The following is a 25734-nucleotide window of genomic DNA, read 5'->3' on the forward strand; positions in this document are numbered from 1 at the left end:
GCTGTTGTCCATGAGTAAAAAATAGTAATAATAATTAAAATACCAAGGATTTAAATTTCATATCTTTGAAATGATACTTTTTTTTTCCATCCTAATTACAATTCCTCAAAAATGAAAAAGGGATTGAAACAATGTGTCTGGTAGGTGATGAAGTGCAATTGAAATGAATTGGAATGAAACTTATTTTTCAGGAGCAAGAAAACCAGTTACCCAAGGGGAATAGAAAAGTAAATACTAGTAAGGTACATTTTGCCTTAAAATACACATACACTGGTTTCCTAGGTAAGGAGGAGCCAAGGGAAGGGAAACGTGTCTTTAAACCTCCATTTTAATCGTTATCTAAAAAAAAATTTAACCTTTCTTGGCAGGTTTAGATCCAGATAAGCATCTTGGAAAAACCCTGGACCAAATGGAGCCTTATCTCTTAGAGGTAAGAATTTATACTATTTCTCAAAATATAGGCATCTAAAGCAGGAAAATAAACAATGCCATGATATAATGATTATACAATCAATTTTTAGAAAAACGCAGATACATTGATGATATAGTTTTATGAAAAAATTAAACCTCTAGTGGATATGAAAGTATGTTTAAAATTAATTACAAAAGTTATATCAGCTCGTTGAGCTCACTGAAAGAGTAAGTAAGCTATACCTAAAAGGAAATTGTTCCGTCAAGAAGTTTACTTTTATTAAAATCGACATTGTTAAGTACTATACAGTACCTGATAGTCTCCATCAGTACCTGATCAGGTGCATTTCCATCAGAAATGTGAGTGGAAACTTCCTTTAGAGATTATCTAATATAACCTCTTCTTTTTTACCAATTGGGAAATTAATTTGCAGAGTAGTAAATAAATTATCCCAAGGCTTCAAATTACAATTGTTTAACCCTTATCATTGTCAAATCCTGAATGTGTTCTAAATATTAAAGAAAGGTTTTGTTATTTTTACTCTTTTCTGTTAACTGTATTATATTTTATTAGAATTGGGGTCAAATGTTATGATTAGTATGGCAATGCTAAATTAGCTAGAATAGTGTAATTATTAGAATGTTTTTTTATTTTACAATCATGGTAGAAAAAAGAAAATCACCCTACTTCTGTGACAGAAGTGAACTCCTCTATTATCATTTTTCCCTCCCATGTTCTTCATCAGAATTGTCTCTGGACATTGTTAATACCATTGCTGTGATATGAACTGTTAGCAGGTGTGCTCTTCACTAACTGTATAGGTTTCACATTTTCTTTCAGACTTATTTGTATTTGATTATTTTATGGCTTATCAATATGTACCAAAGGCTTAGAAATCCCTAAAATGCTAATTCCTTCTTTTATTAAGCATTATTAAGCATCTAATATGTGCCAGGGAAATAGTAATGATTAAAATTAAAATGCAATGCTTATATAATTGTGACAAATTATATTTGATTTCTAGACAATTTGGTGTCATTTATTTAAGTCTATCTAATGGACATGATTGCTTTCCATGCCCTTCTGATAGGACTTTTCTCACAGCAGTTTGTTCTGTGGCCAACATATCTATGTTCACATCTGTTCACTACCATCAGACTAAATTTTGTTTCTGCAAAAACAATGTAGATAAATAATGAAATTAAATTTATGAGGGTGAAAGAAAGAGAACTTCAGAAATGGGAGACTGGAGCTTTGGCAAAAGAGCTTTTGTAAGCTGCTTCTAAAATTTGAAGTGAGTTCAGGTTTCAAGCATGTAGAGATTCTTTGTAGAAAAGGTTAAGTAAAGTTTCAGGATTGCCATGATGTTGATTGTGAATTAACCTATATGTTATCATATATGTTTAAACACAAAAATGCAGAAATTATTTTATTCAACTTCAGCAAGTTCCTCACATGACCTGGCTATCTTACATTTCATTAGAAAAATAATCTACCCATTCTCTATAGTGGTCATTTTATTCCTTCTCCGCTCCTCAAATTTCAAACCCCTTCATATTTTCTCCTCACAATGAGAGGATGACTTGTTTCTTCCTTCACAGAAAAAATAGAAATCATCATCCTGGGAATCCCTCCACCTCTGAGCACCACTCCTTCTAACTGATGCGCACTTACACCTATCCTTGCTTGCTGTGACGGCGAGAAGTGTCCTTCATCCTGTCTATGGCTAATCCACTCTCTGTGCTCTAGATCCCATTAGCATCTGCCTTCTTAGAGACCTTGCAATCAACCCCGCCCCTCCAGTGTCTTCCTCCTCTCTCTCTTTATGGTCTCCTTCACATCACTGTTGAAACATGCCACCATCTCTCCCATCCTAAAGATTCGCTCCCTCTACTCTAGTTATTTCTCTAGCCACTTCTCTTTATTCTTTGCTTCAAAACCAAAAATTTCAGAAGTGTTATCTGTATTCATAGTACTTCTTCGCGTCTCAGACGCCTCATATACCTAGCATCTTACTTCTTTTTCTACCTCTAAATGGGTACAGCTCTGATCAAGACCACCCATGATCTCCAGTTTTACCAAACCCAACAGACACTTCTCAGTCCTTATTTGACAGTTATAAACATTTCTTCTTGAAATGCTTGTACCGGCATTCATGATGCCACACTCTCCTAGTTTTTCTCCTTTGCTTCTGGACACTCTTAGTCTCTTTTGCTAGTTCCTATTTTAGTCCCCATTTTCAGTCTACAGACTTTTCCTGGGTGATCTCAGTCACTCACATGGCTTTCATTACTAGCTCTATTCTGATAACTCCCAAATATTTCTAGCCTAGATTTCTCTGCTAAATTCTAGTGCCCAAAGGCACTGCAAATTAAATCTCTACAAACTTGATTGTGGCCTTTATATCCATCACTTCTTGCCGTTCCCTTTGTCATCACCTTAATTCAGATGCCTGTCACTTCAAGCCTAGAGTATTACTGATACTTCCAAATTTGCCTCTACTTTCCATTTTATTTCTCAAAGAATTTATTTTGCTACTGCCTCAAGATCATTGTTTGAATATATTCTACTGTAATTGTGTCACTCACTTCAAAACTTTAAATGAGTCCCCATTGCCTACAGGCTAAAATCCAAATTCTTTACACTCCTCTCCCTCACCTACTCTATCCAACCCATTAACATGATCTTGTCTATTCTATCTCCAGAATATATTCCAAATCCAAGCACTTCTCACTGCCTCTGCTGCTACCACCAGACCATAATCATCTCTTATCTGGGATACTCCATCAACCCCCAACTGGTCTGCTTACTTCTGTCATTGCCCTGCTATGATCCATTATTCATACAGATGCCAGAGTGATTTTTTTTTAAGGGTAAATCAGATATAACTATTTTGTTTAAAGTTTCAGTGGTTTTTCATTTCAATTAGAATAACATCCAGACTCCTGTGAGATCACAACCACTGAGACCCTGTATGATGAGCATTTTATCAATCTTTTCAGTCTCATTTTCTCCCAGTCTCTAACTCACTCACTGAGCCATAGCCACATATGCCTCTTTTATTACTTAAGCACACTTTATTTACCCTTTTTCTCCTTAAGACTTTCCTCTGCTTGAGGTTTTTTTTCCCTCAGACCATCACATGGTTAATGCTTTCTCATAATGTGACAGCTCAAATGCTACTTCCTCAGCTCAAAAGCTCTCCCTGACTACCCCAGCTAAAGTAGGTCTCCTCAAATTATTTTGTTTATCTGTTTACATGTATATTTTCTGTTGCCTCTCTCCTTACTCCACTAGAATGTAAGCTCCAATAATATTACCAAGATTTTGGCAAAAACATGAGTTCTTTAGTTCTTTCATTCATTTGTTTGTTCTGTCTGTCCATTCATCGCTTTCATCTTTAAATTATTTAACATTTATTGAGGACCTGTTATGTGACAGATGCTGTGGTGAGCACTAAATATACATGACGAATTAAGTAAACAAGATCCTTGTTCTTGAGGAGTTTACAATCTGCTATTGCTGTTTTCAGACCTGAGAGGAAAACTGGGGACCTTGTTAAAAATGCCTATACTCAGATGTTAAAAAAAAAAAAAAAAAAAAAAGCCTATACTCTTTTCCCATTCCAAGAAATTTCAGTGCTGAAGGACCAGTAATTTGACCTTTAAATAAGCACAAGGTAATTTTGACACAATGATCGAATGTATAATCTTCTAGTTCCTCAATACCAGCAACATACTTCAGGTCCTGTCTATCTAGATTTCTCTGAAAGAGTGTATGCCTCGTTTGTGTGTTGGGAGGGAGAGATATAAAGCAGAATTTTATTTATTTTATGCAAATCAAACATTCATTTATGGAAATGAAAGATTAGCATGTGACTCACTTATGAACCTGTCATTCCTTGCTCTAAAGCTTTTGATGACTCCCATTCGCTATAGAACAAAGTCCAAACTGCTTAGTATATACTTTAAGGCCCTCTTTTATCTGGTTTTAACCTACTTCCCTAGGCTGATATTTACCACCCTCTCCTCCCACATCCAGGAATCTTATGCTCTGGTCTCTTGGACTGATTTCTACTCCTGTTCCCTTGGACCTCCTGATATTTCTTACTCCACTGGGACCTTACTCCTTTTCACTTTCTCTGTCCTTTGATCGCCTATCAGTCTCAGATGCTCACCAGTTTTCTCATAAAGTTTTCTCCATTTTACCTGAAGGAATTAATCTCTTGGAGTGTATGCCTTCCACTCACTCCTGAATTTCTGAGTACTTTCTTAGCTTCCTCTTGGGGCTTCCGATTATATTCCACCCCTTATATATAGTGGTTCCATCCACAGCCTTCCTCCTGTGGTGATATTAAATACCTATGTGACTTCAACTACCAATTTTATTCTTACGACAGTTAAGCCTATTTCTCCATCATCTTTCTATGCCTAAGACATGTGTTCTTTTTTTTTTTTTTTTTTGCCATGCCATGCAGCATGGGGATCTTTTTCTCTGACCAGGGATCAAACCCGTGCCCCCTGCAGTGGGAGTGCGGAGTCTTAACCTCTGGACCACCAGGGAATAGATACATGTATATGCATAACTGAATCACTATGATGTACACCTGAAACTAATGCAACATTGTTAATCAACTATACTCCAATACAAAATAAAAAGTTAAAAAAAAAGACATATATTCAGCTGCCAACTGGGCACCTTTCTCTCTTAGGTGTCTTCAAGCACCTCAGCCTCAACTGTGAAGAACCGAACATTTCTTCCCTGACATCTATGCCATATTTATTTTTCCTGACAGTGAAAGGCCCCATTGTTTCCTCAGGTATCCAAGCCAAAAAAAAAAAAAAAAAAAATTAAAAATGAATTGTAATAAATCATTTCACATACTCCATTACTCATAAATAAGGCCCCAAGTCCTTTTCATCCTACCTTCCTAATATCGTATTATCTGTTCCTTTTTGTCCTCATGTCACCACTTTAGAGTCTTCCCTATCTTCCTTTTTTTTTAAATTAATTTTCATTGGAGTATAGTTGCTTTACAATGTTGTGTTAGTTTCTACTGTATAGCAAAGTGCTTCCCTATCTTCTTTTTCAAGTCTGTCTCCTCCCTGTCTTGCCCCTTGTCCCTCCATTGTCCATATATTGCCATCATGATATATATGAAATTCAAATCTGATCATATCACACTTTCATTTCAAAAAGCAAACTTTTGAGTTGCTCCCCATTTGTCTCAAAATAAAATTTAAACTTCTAACACAGCACAATCTGTCCATGAGGAAGAGTGAAGCTTGTAAGGTATACAGTCTCCTGCATCTACCCTATCCTTCATCAGCTTTGAATAGTTGATGATTTCCCTAGAGTGAGCATGCCCTCATACCTCCATGTTCTACTCGCCTTCTCTGCATGCTTTCTCTCTCCTTCACTCTACTAAATCCAATTTGTCCTTAAAGTCTAAATTCAGAGTTTAATACTGTGAGGTTTGTCTTGCTTAAATAAGCCTTTTTTAAAGAGCCTGCCATTTTCCTCTTTGCCTCCTGGTATGTAGCACTTCTCATGCTATATAATATTTTTCTCTTAATGTTTATTATAAAGTTAAGGCATGTAATATGTAAAAACATAAATTCAAATACTATAAAATATAGTGAAAAATATTCCACTGACTCCAAGCTCCAGTTTTTCTGTCCTTTCCCAGAGCAGCAACTCTTTTCTGCTCTAGGGTATCTTGTCAAAAACATTTTTGCATATGTAAAAAATATATGCATGTGTTTATCCACTTTAGCCTAAATTGGAGTATACTATGCACATTAGTCTCCATCTTCCATTTTAACACATGAAAATTCAGGTCATTTGTTTCCACATCATTGTGTTCTATTACATACACATAAAACCTGTTCTTTATTGATAGATTTTATTCTTTATTGATTCCTTTCATGTCTTGCTATTACAAATAATGCTAGAAAGAACATTACATATAATTTTGGGCATGTATGAGTTTATAGGATAAAATTCTAGAATGGACATGCTGGGTCAAAAGTATATATGTTTTTAATTTTAATAGATACTTAAGAAATCCATTTCCAGTTATGGTGGAATAACTTGCATGAGATCAACTCTCCCAATTCAAACAACTAGAAAAGTGGTATGAAATTAAAACAAATTAATGTTGGAAGGCATTAGAGAGTTACAAAAACTGAAATAATTTGAGGGGCCAGAATTCTAGAGAGGATGGAAGCCCTGAACATTGCCTCTTCTTCTAATTCAAAAATGGTACAGAAGTGCCAAGAAGCTGAGGAGAAAACTCCAGCTGAGAAGCTGACTTGGACTTTCAGCAGCTTCATAGGGCTAGGGAGACAAAAATTAGAATTCAGGGCAAACCAAAGTGGAATGGACCTGCTTAATCCTCCAAGTTTTCAGCTGTATTCCTACATGGACTCTAACTTAGGAATAAAGGCAAACCAGAAATAGTGCAGCCCTTGCAAATGCTTATATCCAACTTTGAATCGTATCAATCCTAGAGTGAATTAAAGTGGTCTGATCTTACTCTTATTGCCTATTTCTCTCTGGAGAAAAATAACGTGATTCAGAGCCTTAGATTTAAAATATCTCACATACAGTTTTCAGCAGGCAATCAAAAATTACCGAGCATATCAGGAGACCTGAGAAGATAACTGAAACTAAGAAAAAAACACAAAATAGAAACAGTCCCAGAGGATATCTATTTAACCAAATTATCAGATGTAGACTTTAAAATGCCTGTGGCATTGGGTGAGAAGATGAACTATTTTAGGGGATATTTGAAAGCTATATAAAATAATCAAATAGAATTCTGGAACTTAAAAATACAATACCTAAAACTAAGAACACAGTACATGAGTTTACCCGTAGATTAGATACAGTTGTATAGACAATTAAAGAACTGGAAGATAGGGCAATGTAAAATATCCAACCTGAAGCACAGAGAGAATAGAATGGAAATAGAGACAAGAATATGAGATGTAAGGAAGAGAAGTTTATCATACATGTAATTGGTGTTGCAGGAGTGGAAGAGAGAAAGGAAAGAACAGAAGCAGCGTTTGAAGAGATTTTAGGGCTTTGCTGTGATTATTTTTGCTGATTTTGACAAGTAGCTTCTCAGGATGGTTTAAAATTGCTCTAAAAGGGAGGGGTGAATATAAATGGATAGTTGTACATTTTGAACAGGAATTCTTTTCCCTGATAGTTATAGAAAATTATGCAAAGCAACCTGAGTGTCTTTTTCTCTGGCTTCTGCGTAGTCTAATCTGTGTATGTGGATTTTCTGTAAAGTGAGTACTTAATATTTATACAGTTAGAAATTTGTTTCTCAGCTCATTCACAACAGTTATCTGACACAATCCACATTTTAATTCAGACTGCCCAGGTTTTTTGCTCTCTTTTTGTTTCCTTTCAGTTTTGCATACGCTCATAAAGGAGACTCAATCAATTGCCTGATGTACACATAGTACAGTGATTCTAATATAAAAGTGAATGAGTCATTTGTCAAGCTCTAGCTTCCTTCTGAATTTAGAAAGTATTTTTTTTTAACTTATTATCTAGGACTCTCATCTTCTGCATCATTGTCTAAGACAAATCAGATTTTAAGGAATGCCTGTATCTCCTTATCTTTATGAATAATGTGATTAACCTCATTAAGTGATTTTAAAGATCAACCACATGTTCATTTTTCAACTTGTTGGCACAACTCTCATGAATAGTCAAGGAGTCCAAAAGAAGGGGAGAAAGCAGACAACCTTTGAACTTGCAGGGGTGGGAGAGAAAGAGGTTAGGTAGAGGAACCCAGTGTGTTTACCTGCCTCAGATCCCCTGAGCCACTTTTTATGTACTGTGTAATGTGGGTTGACATGACTTATTAACCGTAATGTCACTTTTGCTAATATATTAATCTTTGAATATATTGCTATATTCAAGGGTTCATATTTTTAAGTTAGGGAATTTTTGCATATTATAATGTTTTCCCATGCAGGAATTAATATTTAATTGTGAGAATTACAGAGAAGTTGGTGACAGGAGTTGTGGAGAGAAGATGATACCTTTGGGCAAGAGTCCTTTCATAGTTCATTCAGATCCCATAGGGTAAGAGGCAGTGTGGGATAGCAATCAGCAAGTTACCTCTGTACCTAGGAGCCCAGGTGTGAATCCTACCCCTGACTCTACTGCTTACCTGAAACGTTGATCTAGTTAGTTTCCCATATATAAAATGGAAGTAATAACAATGATATGATATATAAAGTGCTTAGCTCAGCATCTGGCAATGTTAAATGTTAGCAATGTTTACTATTATGAGTAAAATTTATAATGTTAAATGTTAGCAATGTTAGCAGTGTTTACTATTACGAGTAAAATTTGCCATTACTAAAGAAAAATTTGGAAACTTTTCTGCCTTACAAAATACACAGAGAACTGGGTAGACACTATAATTGGGGTCATATTTAAAACTCTCAAGGGATTTTTAACTGGCATATATCAACACGTGAGGCAGCAGTCCTAACAGAAAAATGGCAAAAGCTATGGAGAACCACTATACAGAAGAGAATGTCTTAAAACCTAATACAGACGGAAGAGATGCTCAAACTGATTTAGTATCAGAGAAATACAAATTAAAGCAACAGTGGGATGTTACTTTTACCAGTTTGGCAAAAATGCGAAAGCTGGATAATGCCAGTTGTTGACAGGTGGGGATTTATAGAACCCCTCTAAGAATGTGGACAGGTACTACCATTCTAGAGGGCAATATTGTAATACCTAGATTAAATGTCCCTATGCTCCTTGACGAAGCAATTCTCCTATCAGTCCCTAAGGGGACATGAGTGAGACTAGTCCTTTGCAGGGTTAGTTTTGATGGTGTTGGGTTGGGGTTGTTGGAGGCAGCATGGATGTCCATTCCCAGGAGAGCTTTTAGTTAAAACGTGGTAGGCACACCTTACAAACTACAGATTTACAGTTAAACAAATATATTCAGTGTGCGAATGGCAGCAAAGTGCTGAATGAATAAAAGTATAGGGTAGCAAATAAAAAGCATAGTTCTTCTGCCCCATGATGCACGCTGCTAACATGTTGGTGTATTCCATGTTGTTTTATTGTACACACAGTGTTCATTGTACACACAAGCTCATGTCATTAAATACTTGTACATATTGTATTTAGATAATTTGGTTCAACTATACATACAGTTTGTTTCCTTTTTTTCTCCTAATATTATGCTGTGTTTATTTTCCCACATAACTAAATCTATTTGAAAATACATTAATTAATGGCTGTGTAGATTCCATCATATTTATATTCTGCATATGAATATAGCATAGTGAATTTAACAAGTTATCTCTTGTTGGGAATATTTCTTTCTAAATTATTATAAATAATGTTATTTATTTTTAAATTATTATAAATAATTTTGTGATTATTATCTTTCCTAGTAAATCTTCATGTACATTTCTGATTATTACTTTCTTTAGATAAATCCCTAGGAATGTAATTTCTGGGTCAAAAAATACAACAACTTCAAGGTTTATACATTTATTACTCTAAATTAACTATGGAATCATTTTAGTCATTGATTCTTAAATTCCTACAGGTTCCTAAAATTATCATCTGACCAATGGAGTCAAAAATCATTTTATCTTTTGTGCTTTTTTCCCCCAGGATTATTTTCTCGCTGTTCAAAAAAAGGAGATGAATTTTAATATAAAAATACATCAAATTTTAAAAGTTTTGGACTGTTATTTAAATGTTTGTTAAGAGTATTCCTATTCTGTGATATTTTACAATGTTTGTCAAAGTTAATACTCTCAAGTGGTCCTTCAAACTTTGCTATGGGAAGCAACCCTCTGAGTCTTTCCTGCCTCTCACTCATTTCACCATCTTACTTTCATTTCTTATAGTTGATTTTTACCTCCATGTCTATGTATTACTTCATGATTTCCCCCAATTCTAGAACTATTTGTTGACTTCTCACTCTAGATTATACAGATTTAGCTATCTTTACTCCCTTTGCCTCCATCACATATGTGTACTCTTTCCCTCATTCCATCTTCCCATACAGTTATACTGCAATTCCAGTTGGATGAATAGTCAGTGTTTAAATTACAATAACTATGAAAATTCAAAACACAGCTGAGTTAGATAATAAACTCTGGTAATAAACCTTTCCTGTACAACTTCTTATTTTTTCATTTGAATTAATAATTGTCTTGTTTTATTCAGTTATTTAGTATTCCATGTACCAATCACTAATTCGGTGCTGTACTCACTGCCAATTTTCTAGTCTCTTAGCCAGATGTTCAGACATGTTAAGTAGTTTTTCAGTTTCCTCCTCCTGAAGTCTTTTCCAGGGCCCTCTGACCTGTATGTAATCTGGGCCAGTTTCCTTCTGTGTTACAAGGCTGTCATCCTATCATCTCCTCATAATCCTGGAGACCCCTTTACCTTTCTTCTTTGTTGAAGCCCTCATTTCCTGGATCCAGCGTCTTCCTTTTTCTTTGTTTTATTCTCATTTTTGTGAAGCACATTCTCTATAAGATTTTAATAAATGGTCCACAGGAGGTAAGTGTTTTGAGACACTGTGCATATCTATAAATGTCTTCATTCTTTCCTTGCATTTGATTGGTTCTTCAGCAGGTCATAAATTCTATTTTTGGAATATTTTCCCTCCTGGATCTTGATAGTATTGCTTCATTCCCTTGCAGCTTGGTATATGCTGTTGAGAAGCCTAAAGTCATTCTAATTCCTGACTATTTGTATGCAACCTTATTTATTTCTCTCTCCATCTCTCTGTAAGAGTATGTAAGATATTTCTATTGCCCCAAGAATTTTAAAGTCTTATGTGCTATGTCTTGGGTGTGCATATTTTTATCCATTGTGCTGAGACAGGTAGAATTTTCAGCTTGAAAATTTCAGTTCTGGGAAACGTCCTTGAATTACTTCACTGGTGTTTACCTCCCCTTTGTTTTTGCTTCTTTGAATTCCTATTATTTAGATGTTCCTTTAATTTCTAACTTTTCTCTTTTAATTTTTACCTACATCATTTTTCCCCTTTCTGGGAGACTTTCTCAATTTTACCTTCAAAATTTTTAATTGAGTTTTTTCATATCTTATTTTTAATTTCTAAAAGCTTATTTTTGTTCTCTGAATGTTCTTTTTTAAATCTATAATACTTTATCCTTATTATAATTTTTCTTCTCTCCTGCATAGTCCTTTTTCTCCATTGTTTACTTTGGTCTCTAACTTTCATTTTAGAGATGTTTCTGCTAATCTTTGGTGTTCTACTCATATTTAAGAGTAGGGACCCAAAATTTTTGTGGTAAGCACTAAGTGTGTGGATGGAGCTTTGTGACCTTGAGTTTCACTATAGGGAAGTATATCTAGGTCATTTAATCTGAGCTAGTTAGATTTCAAAGAAGAGGATTCTACAGTCTGCTCTTGAAGTGAACACATGCTGCAGGTTTTTTTGTTTGTTTGTTTTGTTTTCTGGGAGTTGAACACGGAAAATGGCTAGAGGTCTCAGAATCTTGTGTGCATACATTAACTGAATCCCTCTGTTTTTATTATAGTACCTCTGCCCTCAGCTGTGTCTCTTTTCTCCCAGGCTAGTTCCTCTGTCTCACCCTCTGCAGAGAATAAACCTTCAATGTTCTGTCAGGGTGGAGGAGAGGCAGTTGCCAGCCTAGAGCGAAAGGATCTGGGGATCTGACTGCTTGTTAAACACACTGCCAATCAACCCTTCTTATTTTGGTGTCCTTTTCACATTTTTCCTTTACTTCCAGAGGTACCCAGTGCCACCAACTCATTACCTTATTGTTTTAGAGGAAGGAGTTATCTTACTGTGTAAGTTGGTTTGGTCCTTTGCATTCTCCACTGTCGGTCGGCCTAGGATCCAGTGTTCTTGGTTCTATTAAATTTATTGATCCTGTCACTTGCCCTCTGCTTTTCTGCATCCTTTTGTGTTTATGCCATTTTATGAAATACCTCCGATGGAGGTTTTAGAAGGGGGTGGGAGTAGATACATGGATTCAATCCACTGTCTTTACCAGCAGCCGTTACTCTTTAATCAAGAGATTTCTTAAGATCATCCAAGTAAAAGTTGTCTGCTAAATGGAAGAATGAAACCATATTATATAAAAATTGTGAATATATAGAATTGGTTGCTTTTTCCAGAACTATTCACATAGAATTGGGAAATTGGACTTATAGCCTTGAGTCAAAGGTAAGTAGATATGTACTGACTAAGGAGTATACCACTCAGCTAGGTGCTATAAGAGCTAAAGCCAGATATGTGCAATGCTGATTTCAAGCTTAAAGCTCTGTTTCAAGTTCTGTTTTATATGAGTTAACTTGTCTTCCTTATGGGTTTGACAAAAGAGCAGTTTACAGTCCCAGCTACCTATCACTTAAAAAGCAAAAGATAAAGGGAATTTCACTAAAGTTGATTTGATAATGTGGGAGAGAGAGACAGAATTTTAAGCCTTGTTCCCTGCACTGCTAACTTTATGGAAAAGAACACCTTTAACTGACCTTGAAAGTCAAGAGGAGGTAGAACTTCCTTGAGAGGAGATTTTGAATTTTGAACATAACTGAGTTGGAAGGATATGTGGAATTTTATGGTTGAGTCCAGTGACTATTATAAATATAAATTACAAGGTGTATTAAAATGTACTCTAAAAAAAGTAAAAAATATGTACCATAGAATTTCAAAGAAAATTATATGTTGTTGAGAGAATTCTGAGTAAATTCAGAGATAAATTGACCGCCATACTGGACTTTAAGAATGGATAGGATTTTTGACTGGCTGAACTGTTTGGAGTATATTTTGAGTACTGGGAGAGGAAGCTGAAAAAAGAAGTCAAAGCCATATCGTGAGAGATTTTGAATACTGAAGTGCGGATTTAATTATCTAAACAATGAGGACTAACTGCAGGAGTTAGAGGAAGGGACTAAAATTCTGGAAGGTGTAGTTTAAGGAATTTGACCTGGCAGTAGTGCCCATTAATAGCTGTAGTTAAAGAGAAGTTAAAGAGAAGAGGTTAGTGGCTGTTCTAATATATGACCTTGAACCTGTCCCTCACATTTCTCTGATTGTGTTTTATAGAAGAACTCTTAACTGCCAGTGTCATTTTTCATGGAACTTAGAGTTTTGTAAATGAGGGGAGGACCCTAATAACTTGGATCAGATAAAGCCAAATTGGTATTTACTATAAATGTAATTGGGACCTAAGAGTTGGAAGATGACCACATGACCTAGAGTAGCTGAAGGCAATGTCATGGAAGCCTCAGCACTTAAACTGGTCTGAAGGATGGATGAAATTTACATGGGTGGTAACAACAAAGTGAATCAATATGAAGAAGATTCCTTGGCAAGAAGACATGCAGGGACAATGAGGAACTTGGTTTAAATGAAACTAAGAGTTGGTATTGGTAGATTAATAAGAAAAAGGTGAGGTGGGAATTTAGGACCCAATCATAAAGGGCCTTGAGAGATGGACCAAGCAATTTGGGATAAGAAATAGCAAGATATAGAAGGCTCATCAACAGGGATTTATATTACTAAAATATATCTCAGGAAATTTAGTCTGGCAGTAGTATTCATGGATTGGGAGTAGAAGAAATTGGAAATGAAAAAGAGTCTAAGGTGCTCTTATAGGAAACAGGTGTGAGGGCTTAGAGCATGAAACCACTGACAGTAGGGATGGAGAGAGAGAACAAAACTAAAAGAAAGATTTTGTTGGAAGAATGAAAAAGAAATTAGCACCAAATGGCCAGAAGCTGGAAAAGGAAGAATCAAAGATTAATACACACGTAATGATTGGGGAAATTAGAAGCACACATTTTTGCAGAGGAGAACAGGGTTGAGAAAGAACATGATAAGCTTGGTCTTAAACATACTGAGTTTTAAATTATAACATGTAAACCAAAGGCATATGTTTTTAAACTATGAGGTTGGCACACAATTGAGATGTTCAGGCTAAAGACTAAGGTTTGTTATTTATGAGAGTCAGGACACAACTTTAAATTCTGGGTTTGTTTAGTTCTAAGCTACATAACCTTTGCAAATCAACCTAGTTTTCACCTCTGGAAAAGGAAGAAAATAAAATTAGTAGCCATTTCATTGAGTATATATTATGTGCTGTGTAGTATATTAGACTTTTTTCCACATGGTTTTATTACTGAAAACAGCACTCCTATGAGGTAGATGCTGTTGTCATCTCCATTGTACAGATCAGTAATCTGAGGCTCTGAGAGTTTGCATGACCTAAGATCACGTAGCTACAAAGTGACAGAGCTAGGATTTGAACCAAGGGCAGTGTGTCTCCAAAGCTACTGCTTAATCAATTATGCGATGCTGCTTTCACCATGCCTCACTACAATACGTGCTTTACCTCCTTTTATAGTTAAGCTGTGTATTTACTAAGTGCCATACTCTGTGCTAAGTGCTTTTTATGCATTATTTTATTTAACCATCTAACAAGCCTATGATGTTGCTACTACTAATGTTTACATTTTACAGATGAGGAATCACTTAGCGGGTGAGTTACTTTTCCAAAGTCACGGAGCTGGGAAGTTGCAGAACTGGAATTTATGCTTTAAGTCTATCTGATTTCAGAGCCTATGCTCTTTTTTATTCTTAAAAGGCATTTTGAAGATTAAATAAGATAATTTCATCATTTTCTTAACTTTAAGGCATAAAGCAAATTGTTTTTACTTAGTAGTGACAGTGTTTGTGTTTGCAGCAGCAGAATAACATAAAGGTGATGGTTGAATCCGTGGACTGCATAAGCTATCCGAGGGAATAAATTGATAAAGAAGACTATAGAGAGAATCATGAGGGCTACTTATAATTTAGGAGCAGCAGGAGGGAAAGGAGTTGGAGAAGCCTAGCAATAACTTAGAAAATACAGTAACATGGAAGCCTAAGGAAAATAATCACAAAGATTTGAGACATCAGTTGTATCACATGCTACATAAAATTTGAAAAAGATAAGGTCATTAGACAGTGTCCCAGCACATTGCTACTTATACTAAAAACCAGTAAATAGGACCACCATCCATCCAGTTTCCCAATGCAGAAAGCTGGGAATTTTTCTTACTTTTTTTAAACTTTCTTCACTTCTCCAGTCACTTATTTCAGCCTAGAAAATCTCTCTCAAAATATCTGCCCTCTCCTCTCCATCCTCACTGCTACTTCTCCAGTTCAGGAAAGCTTTACCTCCTGCCGAGATTCCTCCAGCAACTTCTCAGTTCTTTCTGCTTCTTGACTTTCTGCCCTCCAGCCCATTCTCCACTGTGCAGCCAGAATGATGTTTCTAAAAGACAAATGAGATCAGGTCAGTTTTCTGTTTAAAACATCCCCATGGGTTCTCAATGACCTGAGGATAATAACTTAGTATGGCATATGAAGCCCCATAACATCTGTCTTCTTTCTAGTTTTTCAGCCTCACCTCTCCACCATTACTCGTCTAGTTATGTTTCAGCTATGCCAAACTTACTTCAATTTCTAGTACCCATCGTGTGCTCTGGGACTTAACACATGCTGTTCCTTCTGGAACAGTTTTCTTCTCTCCTGCCTTCTCTCTCTCTCTCTCTCCCCTCTCCCTCTTTCTCTTTCCCTCTCTCTCTCCAGACTTTCCTGGTTAACTCATCCTTCAGATTCTTTGAGAAGCCTTTTGAGTTCCTTCCAGTTAGGTCCCCTGCTTTATATTCCCACTGCATCTCATGCATCCACCAAAGCAATCCCTACCTTTTATTGTAATTGCTTGTTTAACTTTATGTCTGTACCTCCAGACAGTAAGCTGTTTTATGCAGAATTTATGTCTGCTCCTATTGTTATCCACAGCACTTAAAACAATGCCAGACCTACTGTAGACATTCAATAAATACTTCTTTAATAAATGCTATGAATGAATATATGCAGCATGAAATTATTTTGTATGTTAAATACATCATTTATAAAATGAAACTGTGGTGAGTTTTTTAAACCTCATGGTTTTCTTTAGGTGGTAGGAGGGATGAGGGAAGTGCAATTTCATTTGGCCTTTTCTTTTTTTTTTGTCAGTTTTAAGATTAGTAACAACAAATGAGGTAGGTTTAAAAGAAGAAATATCTTGATTTAATAAGAAATTCTCACAATTATGGTTATTACAGTCTTTCAAAGGGATAAAAAAATTAAACAGGGAAATCATGATGCCCATAACCTTTTCAGTTCAGTAATTAGTAGAGTTCAAATGGAGTTATTATGAATATGAATATTTATCTGTATGAATAAATGTGCCAGAAAAAATAGAATCATATAAGTAATTTCCTTTTTTTTTTTTTTTTTTAAAGGATTTTCTTATTTATTTATTTATTTATTTATTTAATTTTATTTTTGGCTGTGTTGGGTCTTCGGTTCGTGCGAGGGCTTTCTCCAGTTGCGGCAAGCGGGGGCCACTCTTCATCGCGGTGCGGGGACCGCTCTTCATCGCGGTGCGCGGGCCTTTCTCTATCGCGGCCCCTCCCGTCGCGGGGCACAGGCTCCAGACGCGCAGGCTCAGCAATTGTGGCTCACGGGCCCAGCTGCTCCGTGGCATGTGGGATCTTCCCAGACCAGGGCTCGAACCCGTGTCCCCTGCATTAGCAGGCAGATTCTCAACCACTGCGCCACCAGGGAAGCCCCGTAATTTCCTTTTCATTTACTAGGAATTCACTTTTTAAATGCTCAGACTCCAAGGCATTCTTATAAGCCATGAAATGACCCAAGTCAGCCACATCTGTTCAAAATGTGTTTTAGAAAGCTTATCTTAACAATAGTTAGTTGGAAAATTAATGTTCACCTTCCATAAAAATTTTATCCAAAGGAGAACACAGCACAATTTAGATATATGTGAAACAAGGAATATACTTTTTTTTTTTTTTGGAATATACTTTTATACAATGGAAATTATAATGTGAAATAAGTAAAAAATGATCTTATTATTTTATCAAAAATAATTTAACTGGTTAGAAAACAGCAACATATTTCTTTTCAGCTGGTCAAGATTCTTTTGAAATTTTATTTTATTTTATTGATTGTGTTAGCTTTATACCTTTGTATTTATACAAAGGATGGGACCAGTTTGACTGATGTCAGGCAAAATAACAGGTGTATTAATCATATCCAATGGCCATCTGATCTGAATCTTTTTCTATATAAACATTCCCCAAATGGTTAAAGACAGGGGGAAAGATAGTGACATCCCTGATTCAGTGGGTAATGAGATAAGAAAAACATTGACAACCATGTGTAAATTTTATCCAGTTTTAGAGTTCCAGAAATAGAAAATTTTTATCCTATTTCTAACGATATAGAAAAAGCAATTAGTAACTTTCTCCTGATGCCGAAAGCTCAGCTTCTCTGTACACTGGTGCCGAATCAAATCTCGGAGACAGAGATTTGGGTGAAGTAGAAAAGGATAGCTTTATTACTTTGCCAGACAAAGGCAGACACAGCGGGCTCCTGCCTCGAAAAACTATGTGTCCCAACTTGGAGAGGATAGTGAGAAGTTTTATAGTAATGGTTCAAAGAGGGTGTGATCAGCTCATGGACATTCTTCTGATGGGTTGGTGGTAAGGTAAGTAGGAGTCAGCCTCATCAACCTTCAGGTTCCAACTGGTCTGGGGTCTACATGCTTGTGGGCAGCATACCATCATTAACCGTTAACTTTCTCCCACCTGGAGGGGGTTTCAGTATCTGCAAAACAGCTCAAAGATATTATTGTGTGTATCCTTTGATGGGGAACCAGGACCTTGCACCAAGGCTGCACTATTGTTTCTCTTGACTGTTTTGTTTCTCCCTTGTCTCATATCCCCTCCCTTCCCTAATTAACAACTGCTTGAATCTGCATGTTGGAACTCAGGGAAGGTTCCGGAGGCTGAATGAAGGCTATTTCCTGTAATCACAGAAATGGGAGACACAGAGAGGCTTTGTGCCCAGAAGGCCCACAGGGCCCTGCTCGGTATCACTCCTCCCTTTTACTTGATAATTCTGTTTGGGAATGGCTTACTTTCTGTCTGAAACTAGACCTGTCAGTACATGCCAATTGGATCCTTTTCTGGGAGTATACAGGGTATCCGGGCCACAGAGAAGACAGCCATTTCGTCATTGTGTACTATGTGCTACACACTACTAGGAAAAAATTATGAGAGGGTTTAAGAAATTTAGAAACTTATAGTCTCATGAGAAACATTTAAATTCAAGGGGTACTTAGTAATGCAATACAGAAATATGTCACAAGGCAGCATAGGACAATCCCACAGGCAGTAATAAGAGTGATTTCTATAAGTTGAAGAGAAGGAAATTGCCTGTTAGGGTTTATGTTTATCACATTATATTTCACTTTTTAAGATTTAATCTTTTGGGGTTTTTTTCAGCCAGTCAAGATTCTTTTGAATCTTTATTTTACTTTATTTTCTCTTTCAGTGTATTAGCTTTATGTCTTGGTATTCTTGTGAATGATGGGACCAAATGGCTGAAGTCTTTGACTCTCAGTTTACAGAGCTTGATTTCCATTGAATAGGCAATAGTCAAACACCAAAAGTTTTTGAGTGGATGAATGCCATCTCATATTGTTAAGGAAAGTTAGTGTGTTGATAACATGTAGGGTAGATTGGGAGGGGTGAATATAAAGCAGGAAGACAAGAGTTTATTGTAATAGTTCAAGTGCAAAGTGATCAGTAAGGATGTTAGAATGGAAGGGAGTGCGTACATTTTCTCATTCACTGCCATATGCCTAGTGTATAGAAGAGCATCTGGCACGTAATAAGTACTGAGTGAATATTTGTAGATTCAATAAATGAATTCATGAAAAATTTAAAATGTAGGCTGTGTGGCAGAAGGAAAGGAAGGAATTAAGTTCTACTCCAGTATTTTAAGCTTGATTGAACAGAAATTGAGCAGGGAGAGAAGGTTTTGAGGAAAAATTAAAGAACTGTGTTTTATTCATGTTGAAGTAAGACAACAATGCTCCCAAGTAAAACACTCAATAAACGTTTGTTATGGGGGGAGCGAATACATGGGAGAGGGGTTGATGGCTAGGGTTTTCGCTTCAAGAGCCATTTGCAGTAGAGGTAATAGACATAGTAGGGGTCATGGTCCTCAGAGATGGGAGTATATAGGTAAAGAGTAGAAGGTCCAAGGGAATGGCAAATTAATAGAGAAAAGATAACATATGTCAACTGCTTCCTGTGCACTAGGCACTGGGTTAAAAGCTTTGTATGTATTATTATCTTCTAATACAACATCCCCCGAAGGGCAGGTATTACCTAGGGAAATGGAAATTCAGAGAACTTAAGCAATTCATCCTGGGTCCAGTACTCAGTAAATGTTGGAGCTAGAATATGAACCTACAGCTGTCTATCCCTAGTTTTCCAACTGTGCTAAAATTACTCTCTGTTCGTAAATTTTGTCTATCTTTTCCAGTAAATCTTTAATGTATTTATAGTAGTTATGTTTAAAGTCCTTATCTACTGGGTTCAATATGTGGTTAATGTGTGGGTCTGTTTCTGTTTTGTTTGTTTTTCTCTTGATTACAGGTCACATTTTTAACTTTTTCACTGTTCATCTAATTTGTTTTATATATATTATAGTAGATATTGAATAAAAAAGAACAGTAGAGACTGAAGTAAATATTCACTCCGGAAAAGTCACACCCCTTCCTCTGTCTGACAGCTAGTTTGTGACGTTTATTCTCTTTAGTCTAATCTCCAGTTGAGCTGGGTCTGGTTTGAGTTGTTTCAGTTTGCTACTTGTTTGAAATGTTTTGAAAGCAGGATAAGGTCTCTCCCTTTATCAGGGCATGTGATCTGTGCTCCAGTGAGTCTAGAGATCTCTCTCTCCTTCTCCCCCCCTACCCCGCCCCCTGCTTTAAAGTCCTGCTACCAGTGTTTTGTGCCTTTTCAAGGGCTTACTGCTCTTGGCCTTTCCCTGCCTCCTCTCTGGCTTTCCAAGTCTTGGCTGAAATCTCTCTGTCTTCCTGCCCTGTCACCAGTCCTTGGTACAGTGAAAGTTCAGTAGAAAAGACTTGATGGGCAGGTGTTCTCAAAGGGATCTCTCTCCCCTTTTCTGCCCTGGCCCTAGCTCTCTGCATGTAGCTACTGTGTACACTTAGTTAAGACTGTGAAAAAGAACTGGCAGGCTGTACACACTCCCTGGGTCTCCTCAGGACTCTAATAATCCATCACAGAGGTCCACAGATGGCCATAAGAGTTTGGCTTTTTGTATACACTGATAGACGTCCCTCATCTATGGAGGTTTGCTTCTACTCTGTCTGTTCCCCCATTAGGAAAGTGGCCATGGATCTTCACTCATCTAGGAAAGGCTTACCCTGATCTGAAGTTAGTTCATCCAGACTTCTTTGCATTCTCGGATCTCTGTAGGTAAAACACAAAGGCATGGTTTTGTAGCCTATCTGGCATATTTTTGGTGTTACAGTGATAACAACTGTCTACTTCCACTTTTTACATACTAACTGAAACTATTTAACGATGTTTTAATCATTAATGGACATTAGACCTTAATGGTCAAATAGCAATATGAAAAATATTTTTTATTTTTCAATATAGATTGCTATCATTTGTACTTAAATTATGGAAAGAATCATGATAATTCAGCGAGAAACTAAACCTTAGAAAAACTGTTACCTATTTAGTATTTTCAATTACAATGAAATTGACAGAGAAACTTATCAAAGTGAACTGCAAAAACTGTATTTGGAGTGATTAAGTGCTGGCATACAATAATGCTAATTTTGAGTTGAAACCCAAACACAGACCTGAAACATGTTAGAATAAAGTTGCTACTTTCTGTGAATAGTGTAGATATGAGTAACAGTGGCCTCCATGTTTTAGAAAAGTAAATCGAATGTTGTGTACCACAAATATGTCTCTGGAATGTACACATCTGGATTCTCTACTTACCTAAACTGACCCTTTTTTTATCACATGCATACATCATGCTTTTGTGCTACCAGGATGTTGATTTCTAGCAGGGTGCTATGTCTTAGATAAAGAAAGTGGCTTAAAGAAAGTGGCTAGCATAAACTTTGCTTCTTGAGGCCTCTCAGGACATCAAAGGGACTTGGAACTGGCTAAAAGTCAGCCAATAAAGATCGAATTTTCTAAATACTTGCATCTACTAGAGCTTGAAGCTAGTAGAGTTTAGAGGGGCTGCAAAAGACATTCTAAGGATTCACAGACTACTTCTTGGTTCATCAGCCATAAAAACCACTGGGCTCTTTACCCAAATTTCTTGACTTGGAATCTGTGTCCATGCTGGTGAACCAGTAGTAGTGGGGAGAAGAGATTGCACATATTATTTATAGAAGTGACATCACTATTTCATCATATTGTGGTATTAAAATATAAGGTGCAGTATATTTAGGAAGCTTCCAGAGACCAGGGACATTGTCTTGTTTACTTTTGGATCTTTTTCATCTAGCAAGGCCTGCCAAATAATCACTGTTCAATAAATATTTGTTGAAGAACTGATTGGATGAATATTATGGAAATATTTTACGTGAACTGGAAATATCACTGGATGCATCCATATTTTAGATTTCCTAGTACTGTGTTGGATTAACATAGCAGCTTGCATTATTTTTACTAGGGACTAATAGAAGGATATCAGTAGGATAACAGCCATGCCAACTTTAATTTTAAAAAATCCAGTTATTCTTTGGTGGTAGATTATAGAAATTTTGCAAAGCTTCAATGGAACATTCTCTAATAAAAAGAAGCCAGTGATTGTTAAGGTATACTCCCACGTAAGGAGACTGTCCATAAAGGTGAGAGTAGAAGGTTCACTTGGTAGACAGTTGCTAGAATGGGAAGACCAGTGAAGGGAGATCAGCACAGAAGGGGTCAGGCACCAGCTGACAGAACAAGGAAACACCCCTGAAATCCACATCCCATTATTATTCCTACATTTTTTTATTGCAAAGCAGACATGAATTTAATTTGGTTTACTACGGTAATGTATTCCTGTTATCTGCTCTTATAAGGACCAGCTGCCGTAATTCTGGCTTGCTGATTCCCTACTTCATTTATCTACTTTGCTCTTGTGAGTTCTTATAGAAAATGCCACCCCATTTTCTTTCCTTCACTTCTCTTGCTGTTTGGCTTTACAGGTCATCCACATTACTGTTGATCCTTAGAGGGAGTAGTAGAATTTTCATAGATGTGTGCTTTAAATCCCGAAGGGCACGTAGTCAATAGTTGAAATGTAATGGATTTGGAATGGTAGCACAACCACAAAAATAACCAAATAAATAAATGTGTAACTATGCGGGTAAAACCGAAGACTTAGGCCACAGTCCCAGCACTGGCAGTAACAGAGAACATCAATGGAGTCGCTCTTCCTTTGGGCTGTGAGGACTTTGGGCTGGGAGAGACTGTAAGCAGGGAAAGCTATGAAGTTCAGAATGAAGGAGATGGAATCATAGTGATAAAGCCTCCGCACAAGAGCAGAAAGCTTCTGTGGCACAGCCAGTGAGAGTGCTCCCCAGCACTGATTCCATCCATGTACCAACCAAATAAGAGATGATTGTACTCTCAGTATCAGGATCATTTAAATAACACAGCTTATATTCAGTGCAAAGCACGGGGAATTTTTTTGTTTCTTTGCTTATTTTTTTGTTTTAATTTCAGGTTTAATCAGACAACATTATAAGCTATCCCAACCTTTCTGGGGGTTATACTTTTCCTAGGGCTTGTCTGCAGCGTTGGAACTTGGAACTTTACTATTAATAATAACCTTAAGCATAATAACCATGTTTATGACTTCTTTGTGTGCCCAGGCCCAAGGAAAGGCCTTAGATTACATTCTCTGTGTCTCTGAGAAATGCTCTAAACACAACATTTTTTCCCCTTCTACATATAGGTCAAAGGGCAGGGAAAAGCACAGTTTGGCTGCATATATTCTCATTTACTACATAATTACTTAGTATCTTTCCTCCTTAGCCTCCCTTTGAAGCTAAAGCTAGTGGCATTCCTAAACTTTATAGTAATCTTTAAGCTTTCTCATTCTACACAAAAATGTTGGTCCCTTACATCTTTTTATAAGGGTTTGGTGATTATTAAAAATGCTATGCTTTATGATAACATTTTTCATATGGTTTTAAACCCATATTTTAAGCAGAAGTATACAGTTATTTTCCTGTAGCTCACAATCTGTTTTGGAATTAAAGTTTCTGGCATGGATATTTTTTAGGACAAAATAAGTTAAGTGAGCATTTTTGCTAACTAATTTTAAGATTCCTGTTTCTTTCTTTTTCTTTTTCTTTTTTTTCCCTATTTTCAGCTTTCTAAGAAGTACGGAGTCCATGTTTGTGGAGAAGGTGGAGAGTATGAAACGTTCACTTTGGATTGCCCTCTATTTAAGAAGAAAATAATTGTGTAAGATATCATTTCAGCATTTTCTTCCCCTTCCTCAAATTTAAGTGATGGAAGCAACGTAACATTAAGCTGGAGGCAACTTTTGTTAAGAGAAATAGAACATGTCCTCCAAGTTCACAAACACTCAATTTGTTTAATACCAGTGAAGTCGTCTGAATACCTAAATCAATACATGACAAGACGAGGCCTTCATAGAAGCCTATAAACTTTTTAGACATTGCACTTTCATTTACTTGCTGATTATGGCCTGCAGTAAAACTGGTACCTACACACTGACACTTTTATCCTTTCATGAAGTGTGAATTGCCTGTATTATTTATCTTTCATTACAGCTACATTTGATAAACTGCCACATCAGTAGCCTGTGGGTTCCATTAACTCCGTTCTCTTTTTCCTTTTTCTTGGCTTTAATAACTTAGAATGGTAATACTAAACATTTCTCTTCAATTATTTGGGGTTATTTTTACATATGAACTTTGTTTTTAAATGAATTCTGTTTTATGGTGAATAGTGTGATTTCTTTGCCATAAATTGTTAAAATTCTTGTAGCAAAAAATAGGAACTTTCTTCAGTTTGTTAACATTATTATCCATACTCTAATTTATATCACTCTTCTCATATGCTAAGAGAGCACTTTATTTGCTTTTCCTAAGCTCTTCAGCTTCTTGAAAAGATTGTCAGAATTATGCTTGATTTCAGAAACCTCATTTGATGAAAGACTAGAATCTTGTATCAAATGGACAGCTTTAATATTTTCAACACTGAAAGGTGACTTCTTTGTACATATTAATAATGAGGGAAAGAATGTTCTAAGAAGTTAAGACAACTCCAGGTGAATTTTCTAAAAATTACATTTATCTTGGGAAACATAGCCATGACCTTTTCATTACCCTATGCAATATTCACCCACTCTTGCTTCTCTCATTTCTTCTAACTTCTCTTCCATTAATAATCATCAAACATAATAATAATATATTTGGCAAATATGTATCAAGTACCTATTATGTCTAAAGCATTCTACTGGGCACCACTGATGTTGAAACATAGTTCCTGTCTCCAGAAGGGTGGAAGGAAGACACATCTGCATAAAATTGTGACACAAAATGGTAGAGGATAAGAGTCAGAAGAATAAGTTCATAAACGGGAGGTATTTCTTCTGGCTTCAATGATCACAAAACAATTCATTGAATGAACTGTGCCTTAGGTATTACTTCTATGAAATAATACTGTTTGGTTTTTCAAGAAAAACATTTCCATGCTAGGGTGAAATTATAGTATAATAGGAAACTTGCAATATACTTATTAGACTAACCAAATTAGAAAAAAATAAAAAGCACAATAAGAGAAAGAAGGCCAAAGAATAATACTCTTCCTGTTTATTAGACAACTTGAGGTCCTGGAGCACCCAGAAGTCTTTATGGACAACATAGAATTATAAGAAATGTACTGCTTTACACTACATAACCAGAAGGTTTATTTATCATAGTACTTTAGACCTGAAAAATGAATCTTTCACCTCATCATTGTGTAGATAGAGAAACCTCAATCTGACTGAGACAATGACATGATGGGAGTTAATCATGCTACTGAAGAGAAGGATGTCAGGGAAGGTGTATTAGAACCCTCTAGTGCCAAAATGAGCTGTTCAATTGAACTGGATAATCATTTGTTGAGGATAATTATGTGGGTGGAACTCTGCAAGCTGCCACCCTGCTCTGTAAAAGTTCTTCTGTAAGAATGGAGAGGCAAATCAGCAATACTGTAAGTGCTAACATACGAGTGTGTACCTTGAGAACAGAAGGGGAAGAACTGACATTTCTTTCTTACTCAATTATCAGCTAATCACTAATCTGATTCTGATGCTTAAGCATGTTCTTTGATTTTTTTCTTCA

At 36.3% G+C, this 25734-nt stretch overlaps 1 protein-coding gene across 2 annotated transcripts in view; it reads left to right on the forward strand.

Moving 5' to 3' along the window:
* DPH6 (diphthamine biosynthesis 6) overlaps positions 1-25734 on the forward strand; it is a 171995-nt gene that overhangs the window by 138545 nt on the left and 7716 nt on the right. For both annotated transcript variants that reach the window (XM_007180438.2, XM_007180437.2), the window contains exons 6-7: positions 369-430; positions 23748-23842. In XM_007180438.2, the coding sequence (XP_007180500.1) occupies positions 369-430; positions 23748-23842 (157 nt within the window). The remainder of the gene's footprint in view (positions 1-368; positions 431-23747; positions 23843-25734) is intronic.

This window comes from Balaenoptera acutorostrata, chromosome 3, assembly GCF_949987535.1.
Source record: "Balaenoptera acutorostrata chromosome 3, mBalAcu1.1, whole genome shotgun sequence".
NCBI classification, from domain to species: domain Eukaryota; kingdom Metazoa; phylum Chordata; class Mammalia; order Artiodactyla; family Balaenopteridae; genus Balaenoptera; species Balaenoptera acutorostrata.